This window comes from Chinchilla lanigera, unplaced genomic scaffold (genome assembly GCF_000276665.1).
Source record: "Chinchilla lanigera isolate Chin_1 unplaced genomic scaffold, ChiLan1.0 scaffold00092, whole genome shotgun sequence".
NCBI classification, from domain to species: Eukaryota; Metazoa; Chordata; class Mammalia; order Rodentia; family Chinchillidae; genus Chinchilla; species Chinchilla lanigera.
In genome coordinates this window covers 7,798,580-7,810,081 of record NW_004955493.1, presented here as the reverse complement: position 1 = coordinate 7,810,081, position 11,502 = coordinate 7,798,580, and the positions used below count along the sequence as shown (strand labels likewise).

The 11,502-nt window shown below is 53.5% G+C and overlaps 2 protein-coding genes across 2 annotated transcripts in view; both read right to left on the bottom strand.

Annotated features, from left to right (window-relative positions):
* The window catches only part of Setd1a (SET domain containing 1A), a 26,235-nt gene extending 24,805 nt beyond the window's left edge, over positions 1-1,430 (bottom strand). Inside the window, exon 1 of the mRNA XM_013504748.1 lies at positions 62-1,430. The gene's annotated coding sequence lies outside the window, so the exon portion shown is untranslated. The remainder of the gene's footprint in view (positions 1-61) is intronic.
* A 2,061-nt stretch (positions 1,431-3,491) lies between these two features.
* Orai3 (ORAI calcium release-activated calcium modulator 3) lies at positions 3,492-10,344 on the bottom strand. The gene is made up of 2 exons (XM_005405280.2): positions 9,744-10,344; positions 3,492-4,996 (listed from the first exon to the last, which is right to left on the bottom strand). Exons 1-2 carry the CDS (start codon positions 10,314-10,316, stop codon positions 4,328-4,330), a joined length of 1,242 nt encoding a protein of 413 aa, XP_005405337.1. The 5' UTR covers positions 10,317-10,344; the 3' UTR covers positions 3,492-4,327.
* Positions 10,345-11,502: the final 1,158 nt, after the last annotated feature.

Sequence of the window (11,502 nt, the reverse complement as noted above, 5' to 3'; positions counted from 1 at the left end):
GGCGGCGGCGGCGCCCCCCCACCACCACCTCCCCGGCGCGCGCACCAAACACCACCGCCACCTGCGCGAGGTCCAGCGGGCGCAGGGTCTGCATTCGCACTTTCGCCACGGGCCCTGCCAGGAGATCCACGAAGCCGAGGATAACGGCCTTGCCTCCGTTGGTGCCTTAGGAGGCTCTGAAGTTGCGGCCTAGGGAATCTGGAGGTTGGCCGCATTCCCTGGAGAGTAGGCTTCACCCCTGGTAGCTAGCTGCTCGCGTCTGGGGTTCTTGACGAATCGGCGGCGACGAAAGCTGCGACTAGTCCCTGAGGGAAAGGGGCGGGGCGGAGGGGCGGAGGCCAGCCAGAACTCGGGAGGCGTGAGTGGCGCGTTGAATAGACGCAGATTCGTCAGGCGGGCGGGGCGAATCAGTTAACAGGATGCGCGCTCCTTTGCCTGTCTTCCTTGCCCCTTCCTTGCGCGGCCAAAGGTCCAAAAAGCTGCAGATTCGCCACTGTCCCTGGCTTCAACCATTTCCTCCCTTCACCTGCCTCGGTGGACTCAAGAAAATAACTCCGGATCAACCAAGTCCTGCCAAAGGTGGCAGACTTGACCGCCTTCCTGGATCTCCTATCTAGGACAACTCAGGGGACGGCCTACTTCCGATCCAGGGGGAAACGACTACAGCCCCAAAGTCCTCGTAGACTCTAATGAGAATTTTCAACCAAGTGCTCGAAGAATCTTGAAGACCCGGCCTAGCGAATCTGCGGATCCCGCTGTGGGCGGGGCCCGAGCGCCGCGCGCAGAGGGGCGGAGCCAGGGCGTGCGGAGTCGCGGTGCGCTTCCCGTAGGACCCGCGAAACCCGGCTGGCTGGGACGCGCGCTCGCGAGGCGGAAAGCTTCCCCAAGTCCAGCTGCGATGATTCAGGCAGTTGTTTGGCCTCGCGCATAACGCAGGGAGCGTTTCTCGTTATTTTCTTTGGGCCTTTAAAAAAATATGCATTTGACAGCTGGGGCGACAGGCCTGTAAAAACGCCACACTTGCCAGGTTCGGTCTACCACTGGTGGTTCAATCCGAGGTCGTGGCAGGGTTCTCTGGTAAGTTTAAGCGAGCCGTAAGGACCCTTCGTGTGGGTCCTGTAAAAATGAAACGTCCTGGAGGAATCCCTGCATCGAGGTTACAGGTCTCGGTTTCTTCAGCTGAGACTCCCTGTGCCCACAAGATCTTGCCGCCTGGGGCTGAAGCCGCCTGTCAGCGGATTCTGGTGTCATCACAAGCACTCTGGTCTCCGGAGAAACTGGATTTTTCACCAGAGCCCTCTGCCCTAGTGGATGATGCCCTGAGATCCTGACATCTCTACAACAGTGCCAGGATATATGACCTTGGGCAAGCCATTGCCCTCTGCTTTTTAAATTACAGATTCTCTAGCCAGGAGTGGTGGCGCACGCCTGTAATCTCAGCACTTGGAAACCAGAGGCAGGAGGATCGCTGTGACTTCAAGGCCAGCCTGGGCTACACTGTACTCAAGGCCAGCCTAAACTACACAGGGAGACCCTGTCCAAAGAAAATAAACATTCTTCCTCTAAAAATGGATGGTAGCCGAGTGTGGTGGCGCACGCCTGTAATCCCAGCACTCAGGAGGCTGAAGCAGGAGGATCGTTGCGATTTCGAGGCCAGCCTGGGCTGCGTAAGTGAGTTCAAGGCCAGCCTGAACTGCATGGTGAGACCAGGTCTCAAAAAGACAAAAATAAATACAAATAAAAATGGATGGTAATTCCTGTCACATAGGACTTATTGAAGATATCAGAACAGTACGAGAAGGGTCCTTGGAACGGTTTACACAAACTAAACATTTTAATTAATGAATAAAGAGAAGGGGATTTGTCCAAGGCTTCCCACCATAACAATAGAAGACAGGATTAGGAGTCTTGAAAATTATGAGGGAGGGGCTGGGGCTGTAGCTCAGCGGCACAGCGCCTGTGGCAAGCGCAAGGTCGTGAGTTCGATTCCCGGTACCGGAAAAAAAAAAAAAAAAAAAAAAAAAAAACAAAGAAAAATTATGAGGGAAATGAGGCTGAAAAAATTATGTACATGGAGGCATAGGGTGAAACCAAGCTCTCCTTTTTTCCCAGATGGAAGGTACTATTTCCTTTTTCAACCAGAAAGTTCCCCATGTGATGGTACAGTCTCACTGACTAGCTACATGGCTTTGGGAAAGCTTATCAGCCTTCCTGGGCCTCTGCTTCCTTATCTCTGAAATGGAAGTGATCAAACACTTGTCTTTTGAAGTGGTTGTGAAAGCTAAATGAGATCATCTACAAAGCCTAAATGAGATAACCTGAAAAGCCCCTAGGACACAGTCATCAAGAGAGAAACTTATGGGAAATCCTTAATGGAAAAAAATAGAGATCCTGAGCTCAGGAACATGGTTATATGCCTGTACTCCCAGCACTCAGGAAGCGCCTGAGTAGGATTGCCATGAGTTCAAGGCCACCCTGGACTACAAAGTGAATTCAAGACCAACCTGAACTACACAGTGAAACCCTGTCTCAAAAAGACAACAAACAGCCTGCTGAGGCAGGAGGATCCTTGAGTTCAAGGCCAGCCCCAGCTACATAGTTCAAAACCAGTCTGAAGTGCATAGTGAAACCCTGTTTCAAAAAGAAAAAAAAAGAAAAGAAAAAGCCAGGCTTGGTGGTGCATGCCTGTAATCCCAGCACTCAGGAGACTGAAGCGGGAGGATCATTGAGAGTTCGAGACCAGCCTGGGCTACAAAGTGAGCTCAAGGCAGGCCTGAACTGCACAGTGAGACCCTGTCTCAAAAAGACAAAACAACAACAAAAAGAAAACCTTGGAGCCAGGTGTATCAGTGTATGCCTGTAATCCCAGCACAATTTAGTGAGACATTGTCTCAAAAAAGTTCAAAGGCATATAGCCTTGAAATACCTTGTCTCCATATTGAGTAGCTATTGGCCCTTGTCAGCACCTAATGGGGTCATACTTGAAACTCAATCCCCATTAGGTACACTGTGTCCCCACCTAACTTAATTAGTAAACTTTCTAGGTGTGGTGCTAAAGCCTGCAGTCCTACCACACTGGCAGGCTGAAGTAGGAAGATCTCAACTTCAAGCTCAGCCCAGGCAACTTAGTACTTGATATCCTGTCTCAAAAATTAAAAAGGGGGCCAGGGGTATAGCTCAGCGGCACAGTGCCTCCCTGGCAAATGTGAGGTTGGGAGTTTGATTCCTGGAAGGGAAAAAACAACAAACAAAAAATTAAAAGGGGGGCTGGAGATTTAGCTCAGTGGCACAGCACCTGCCTGGGAAGCGCAAGATCATGAGTTCAATTCCTGGGACCGGAAGAAAAACAAAAACACAAAAACAAAAAAAATTAGAAAGGGTTGGGGATGTAGCACAGTGCAGAGACCCTCAGTTCAAGCCCCAGCACCACAGAAAATAAATGACTTTACCCAGAAAGCCTCCCCTCTACCCCATTCACAGCCACAGGGACATCTGTGAAAGGCAATTTATTATACAAAACAAGGTGCATAAAAATTCAGTGTCAGAAGAGCTCTGCCTTCTAAGGGCTGGGGACTGGACCTTCTTTCTTAAAACATTCTCCCCAAGCCCTTTTTAATGAGCCAGGCCATGCATACAGGTCCTTGGTCTTCAAAGACGACCCCTGCCCCCATTCCCAGCCTGGGCCCACTGTGATATAAATGCGTAAGTGTGGGCCTAGGACACTGGTGCAGGCACTGCCTCTTGTGCATGTGGCCACAGGTCATCAACGGTGGGGAGTTGGCTTGAATCTCGTACAACAGGAAGTTTTTGCCTAGCAAAGGCTGGACTTGTGACGGTTGTAGAAACACCCAAAGGCCCGCAGCAACCAAAGCAAGTATATGGAACCCATCAAAGTTTGGGGATAGGGAAAACCTTGCTCCAAAATGCGAACCATGAAGTAGATTCTATTCTAGGGTTGACAGCAGGAGGCAAGTGTGTGGGCATGTAACCATCTGACCTCCACATCCTATAAAGGGACAAGCAGCTGGGGGTCCACTCCAGAGATAACACAGGGCTTCCCCCACCTCCCCTCCATCTACCCAAGCATCCTTGGAGTAAGGAAGTTCCACTGTCCCCTAGCCCAGGTGGAGAGCTCGCAAAACCCATGGAACAACTGACAGGGCCAACCCCTGGGAATGTGCGACCCTATGGGCAGGAACCTGGTCCCTGCCTGAGTGGCCGCAGGAGGTGGCTCCAGCCAGGGCTGGGGAATGAGGTCTGCAGGCTCCTGGGGCCTCTAGCAGACCCCTGAGGGAGGCAGTGCTGACAGCAGAAGCTAAGGGCGGGCTCAAACAGCCTGCAGCTCCCCCTGCAGGCGACTCAGCTCTTCTAGCTCCTGCTTGTGGCGGTCTGTCTTGTGGGTGACCAAGGAGCGGTAGAAATGCAGGGCAAAGGCCACAAACACAAGTCCTACAGGTACCATGATTGCTGTGGAAGCCATTGCTGCTTGCCAGCCTGGCCCATGGGTCCCATCACCACCGCACGTTTGCCGGGGCGGGCAGGCCCCGGAAGGCTTAGCCTGTGATGGGGCTACAGAAGCAGAGGATGGTGGGAGGTTAGAAGCTGGACCAAGGGAGGTAGCCGCTGGTGACAGAGTCCCAGGCACCTGGGACGGAGGAGGTATCACAGGGGCTGGTGTGTCTAAGGGGGCCCCAATGGGCACAAATTTGACCCAGCCCACCAGGACAACTTCAGCCAGGAAGAGAAAAGTGCCCAAGGCCGTGGAGAAGCCCCAGGCCAGCTCCACGTAGCGGTGGAGCCGCTGGTGTGGGGACTGGTGGACAGAATTGAGGTTGTGGATGTTGCTCACAGCTTCAATGTGGGGCAGTAGACACGTGGAGACCATGAGTGCAAAGAGGTGCACGGCCACGAGCACGGTGGTGCAGGCACTGAAGGCCACCAGCAGGCCCGGTGGGTACTCATGGTCGTTCTCCAGCTGCACCTCCACCATGGCCACCTGTGGGCACAAGAGGGAACAGACTGAATGCCAAACCCCCTTCATCATAGAGGTTTTTTTGTTTTGTTTTTGCCTATTAGGACACAATACCCTTATATCTCTAAGCCCCAGAACAATGTGCCTGACAGCAAAGCACTCAGTCTTAAAAGGCTTTGTGTCCTGTCCTGGACCTTGGTTCCCCCGTGCAGCCATCAAGAGGACTAAATGAATATCTGGGTGTAGTGGAACATTCCTACAATGCCAGCATTCAGAGGCTGAGGCAGGAGACTCTAAAGTTTGAGGCCAGCCTGGACTACATAGTAAGGCCCTGTCTCAAAAGGACAAAACAAATGCACATACACAGCAGGGATGGTGCGACCCGCTCTTAATCCCAGCACTGTGGGAGGTTGAGGCAGGACGATTGACAAGTCCGAGCCCAGTCTAGGCAACTTAATGAGGCCCTGTCTCACAAGAAAAAAGAACTAGTTCAGTGCGAAGGCCTTGAGTTCAATTCCTACTACACACATGTGCGCACAGGAGCAAACTGACATTTCTTACAGGTTTCCTTTTTTTTTTTGTCTTTTTGAGACAGAGTCTCACTACACAGTTCAGGCTGGCCTTGAGCTCACTTTATAGCCCAGGCTGGTTTCGAACTCGTAACGATCCTCCTGCCTTAGCCTCCGGAGTGCTGGGATTACAGGTGTGTGCCACCACACCGGCCGGGTTACCTTTTATTAGCAGAAAAAGCACACACTCCGGGCTGCCTGGGTTTATTCCCAGCTCTATAAATTGCAAGGATTTTTGCTTGTTTGTTTTGAGATGAGCTCTTGTTATATTGCCCAGGATGGTTGAGAACTCCTTCTGCCTCAGCCTCTTAAGTAGCTGGGGTCACGGGTGTGTACCACCACACCTAGCAAACTGTGTAATCTTTTTTTGAGTGTGTGGTGCTATAGATTGAACCACAATCTACAACTCTACTGCTGAGCTGGACCCCAGCCACAGATACGTGATCTTGAGCAGGTGACTTAGTTCTCCTTGTGCTTCAATTTGCCACCTGGAAAATGGGGATTAAAAATAGCACCTACTTGCCTTATGTGGTTGTTGGAGAAATTAAATGAGATAATACACATTGAGTGCTACAAATAGTGCTGGGAATATAGTAGGCACTAGGTGTTTGTTTTTTATTATAGATGATACTAAAATCCAAGGCCAGAGTTTGCAAGTTGGCACATTATGAACCAAAGCCAGCTAGCAGACATGTTTTGCTTGGCCCACACAATGTGCTTTTTAAAAAATTGAATAAATTGCCAGCTGGGGGTGGTGACGCACGCCTGTAATCCCAGCACTTTGGAGGCCGAGGCAGGAGGATCATTGAGAGTTCGAGACCAGCCTGGGCTACAAAGTGAGCTCAAGGCCAGTCTGAACTCCATAGCGAGACCCTGTCTCAAAAAGACAAAAAAAACAAAAAAAAAAAACTGAATAAATTGCCAACTTTTTTTTTGTTTTTTGAGACAGAGTCTCACTCTGGAGTCCAGACTGTCCTTGAACTCATTTTGTAGCCCTGGCTAGCCTTGAATCTGAGGCAATCCTCCTGCCTCAGCCTCCACAGCTCTGGGATTGCAGGGATCCGCCATCATGCCTGGAAAAATTGCCAAAACTTTGTTTTTTAAAAAAATTCTCTTTATTTAATAATCTTTTTTATTTAAAATACAACTCACTGAACATCCACATCAATACCAGAATCCTCAGCGTTCAGTAGTGCTTCGGAAGCCCAGCTTTCGGAGAATGAAACAGGAAGGCCTGTGTGGATAATGGCAAAGGATTCTATAGGAGAGGGCACACACCAAACAGCTGCAGGATTGAGTCCTGAGCAAACAGCACTACCATGGTGCACTTAGATCATGAACTGCCAACTTCTAAAACTCAAGACCTGGGCAGCGACACATGCCGGTAATCTCGGTACTGAGGAGGATGGGGCAGGAGGATGGCCTTGAGTTTCAGGCCAGCCTAGACTATGCACTGAGTTCAAGGTCAGCCTGGGCTACCCAGCAAGATCCTATTAAAAAAAAAAAAAAAGTACGGTTCATCGTTGCTGGGTGTGGTGGTGCACTCCTGTAATCCCACCACTCAGTAGGTTGAGGCAGGAGGCTCACCACAAGTTCTAGGCCAGCCTCAGCTACATAGCAAGCTCAAGGTGAGCTTGAACTGTATATCGAGAGCCTAACTCCAAAAACCAAAGGAAAAAAAATACCTTAAGAAATTTCATATACTCCTTTTTGTTTGTTTGTTTGTTTGAGACAGGGTCTCACTATGCAGGCTGGTCTCTAACTCACAATGATCCTCCTGCCTCAGCCTCCCGAGTGCTGGGATTACAGGCGTGTGCCACCACGCCTGGCAGCAATATTCCTATTATGAGATTCTCCTGAAAATGTGGGAGACCTGGTTACCCCAGGCGCACATTCTTGTGTGATGACTGTTACTTAAGAGTTGAATCACGGTGCTTTACTTTGGATAGTTCACGGGGTCTTTTGATCAAGTCCCATTTGGCCAACTTGGCATTCATATTTCCTGCCTGGCCTCTGCAATCATTTGAATTGATGACTTTGTTCTAGGTGTGTATAAATTTGGACTCTAGAGCCACACTGCTTAGATAAAAATCCTGCCACTTATTCATTCCAGAACCTTGGGCAGGTACTCTAACATCTGTGATTCAGTTTCCCTATCTATGACAATGGCCACTGTAGTGGTACTTGTTTCATAGGAATAAAAGAAAGATGCAGTCTCTGAGCACAGTTCCCGGTACTTAGTGATAGCAGAATATAGTTTGTGGGACGTTATTCTATCTAGCTCAGGCCCCATAAGCTTCAGAAGCTGGATCTTCCCCTTCCCTGGTTCTTGCAGAACCCATTAGATCGCTCTGGGGCTGGGGCTGGGGCTGGGAGAGGGGAGATACACAGCCTGGCAGAGATGGCAGGAAGACAAGGCTGAATATTTTGGGAAATTGGGCCATGGTGGATGTCAGCAGGTGTTTTCCAGAAAAAGGGATCTGGGCCAAGCTTGTTAGTCCTGGTTTCTCCCAGGGCCTGGCCCAGCCTTGTTATTCCGTACCAGCTGGGGTCAGTCCTGCCTCCAGAACCTGCACATCCAGCCTCTTGATCCTGCAGGTAAGGCCTTGGCCCTCCAGCTGTCACCCCAGCAAACTGAAAGCTGTGTAGCAGGCCAGATTATCCTCCAGGCTGCACACTGGGCCACGGGGCTGACCCCTCTCAGAGAGGTTCCTTGGTGACTATTCCCTTTCCTGTGTGGTCTGTGCAGATAAGAGAGCCAACTCCCAGCCGGAAGGTATAAACCTCATAATTCGTTCTTCTTGGTACCAGGAATCAAACTCAGGACCTTGCACTTGCCAGGCAGGCACTGTGCTGCTGAGCTATATCCCCAGCCCCCCATCTTCATAGTACTACGGAGTGGGCTGGTCTGTGGGTTCTGGGAAGCCCTGAAGAACACTTAGATCTAGGACAGGGCTGGCAAACCCTTTAGAGTTTTCAATGATACAAACAGCCGGTTGTAGCACGTTGTACCATAGGTTTGCCACCACCGGTCTAGGATGACCCTTAGGGTATAGATGTCCCCTGTCATCCCTCTCAGATACACCGGCTGTGGGACAGAGGAGCAGGAAGTAACCCAAATCACCTAATGCTTGCCTTTGATATCCACCCATACAGGAGCAGGTTCCTAAAGGAGCCCCTCCTGCCCACTTTCTCCCCCCGCCTGCGATGACAGTGGGGAAACCCTAGACAGTGATGGCAAGTGAAGGCATTCGCACCGCCGCAAGCTGTATCACTGAAAGCTCTAAAAGATTTGCCATCCCTGCCCTGCACTAATAGAGCTTCCTTCTACACCTTTGCCCTGCTGAGAATCCTTGGCAGAGCCTCCGTTTCCACACCTGTCCCGCTGGCATGTTGGTCTGAGCCACACCTCGTGTGGAGGTCTTGCTCTGACACGCCTGGATCTAGGGTTCCTGATGACAAGAGTTACAGCTCATGCTGGGCGGGTGCCTGCCGGGCTACAGAAGATGCACCCTACCTACACGATCTTAGAGCTTCCCACCGGCCAGAGAGGGAGTGGAGGCCTGTCCCTGGGCCACACTACTGGCCACTTGCAGGGAGAAGCCAGGACTTAAAATCTGTTGATTCTGCGCCCCGGGACCTCCCTCAGTCCCACTTCCTGAGGATACTGCTGGGACCGTTAGCTGCTATCGTCCTCCTACACCTGCAGCTTATCAGCTTGCCTATCAGTCATTGGGGTTCCCTCCCCAGCGGCTTCCCCCACAGGCATTCATCTCTTCTCGGGGTGTTCCTGACTCTAGCACCCCTCGAGTCTGCTAGGGAGTAGCCCCCTTTCTTGGGATGAGTTCCCCTCCAGGGAGGTGACGCTTCCCTGCAATTTATTCCCCCTGCCCCGCTACTCCGTGGATAGAGCCCTCAGCCAGCTCTGATTTCCCGTTGAAACTTTCAGAACTCAGTAAGCACTTCTGCCGGGATTTACCCCGCTCTCCACACCTTTGGGATTAATCTTCCTACAACCCAGTTTATATTCCCGGGGTCCTGTTTACACACACCCCCCCCCGGATAGAAAAGGACTTCAGTCTCTTGGGCAGTTGGCTCCATTCACCCCTTGGTGCGCCCACCTTTCCCTGTGCTCTACCTTCTCTTGCTCAGAGCCCCGTCCACTTCGCCCGGACCCGTGCCCCAGCCCTGCGGCCCCTCACCATGGCGAAGCCCGACAGCAGGGCGGACGTGCGGCTGGAGGCCTTGAGCTTGGCCCGGCTGAGGTAGAGGCGGCGCCAGCTGAGCGCCCGCAGCGAGTGCTGACTGGCCCCCATGAGGTCCAGGTAGCCGCGGTGCACGAACTCCCGGTACGTGGCCGAACCCGCGGGGCTCTCGACCTCAGGGTTCAGCGGGGCCTGCTCGGCCGCGTCCCCCTCGCCGCCCCTCATTCTGCGGATGGTCACAGTGGGACCGCAGCACCGCGGGTACCCGGGAGATTCGGCCCAAGCCTGGGGATTGGCCCCATTCCCCGGCGGGAACGCAGTGGCACGGCCGGCAGGACGCGGCCCCGCCGGCGTCTGGGGCAGCCCCGATGGCCGGAGCGGGACGGCCGCGATCGGAACAGGAACTGGGGCAGAGGCGGAGCCAGGCGACCACATGACGGGGTGGAGCCGGGAACGAGCCCCCGCGTCCCGGCCGGAGGCGTAAGTCCCGGAGGACCCCGCATCCCCATCTGCCAAGCACAGCCCGGCGCCAACGCCTCGGGGAGGCGAGCGCCCAGCCCCGGCCGGCATCACGGGAGCAAGCCACACCGGCAGATCATCAGGTACCCAGAACCCCAAGCCCCTCCCCAAGGAGCGAGCTCGGAAAAGTGAGCCTGTGCTTCGCAGGGACCTCACCAGATCCCCTCCAAAAGCCTCACCTCGCCCACACACACACGAACTCGGCGGTCCCGGCTGGAAGTTCGAGTTTTATAGCAAACCATATTGTACAGACCCGGGACCCAGGGGCCCAACCCGGCTGGGTCCCCCGCTCGCCCTCGCCGGGCTGCCTCGTCCCCCTCCCACAAGTGGCCTCCTCAAGCATTTCGCCATCCCCAGGGCCCCCTCCCCTCCGGCCTTTGGTCCGCCCAGTCCCTCCCCCCACCCTCGCGCCTCCCCGTTACCTGAGGTATGTGGATAGATCCCCCCCACGGTACAACCCGGCTCCCCCAAAGCCTGGGCTGGGGGCGGGACCGGGCCTCGACTCCCCCTTGGCTCCCCAAACCCCACCCCTACACGGGAGCAAGGGGCGGGGGAGAGGAAGGCCGAGAGAATCTGTTACTAAGTTCCCATGGCAACTAAGAAGGGCCATTTCCAGGCTTAGCACTGGCATAGGGAGGTGTCCGTTGGCTGCTGTTTCCATGGCAACCAGGAGTGGCAGTTCCCTGGGCAAATGGGTTATGTGTTTCCATGACGATGAGAGTGGGAAGAGCCAAACTGGAGGAGTCCCATCTTCCCCATCCTTGGGTTGACACACCACAGCCCCAACTCAGGTCTGCAGGGGCGGAGCTGCTCCAGAGAGCCGGGGTGGCACAGTCCAAGCTGGGTGCCACCACCGGTCCAGTCTCAGTCCAAGCTGGTCTCGTCTCATCCCACTCGGGCTCCCCCAGGTCCAAGGTTCCCCCGGTTCAAGTAACACTTCAGTACAGATGAATGTTCAAGTATTGTGCGGAGAGGTCGGCGGGGGCTGGGGTACCCCTCACCACTCCCCTGGGCCACGAGCTGAACGGCAGGTAGGCCCACAGCCCCACTCCTCGCAATAGCTGCCATTTTCAGTGACGTTCAAGGAGTCAGGGGCGGGGGCTGACCCCCACAGTGGGCCATTATTGCCCCCACACCCACTTTGTCCCTCAGCCTGGCTCCCCAGGTCCCTCTACCTCTGACGCCTGGATCCCCAATTGCTCCTCTGGTTTCCCTTTTTGCCCACCCCCCCAAGTAT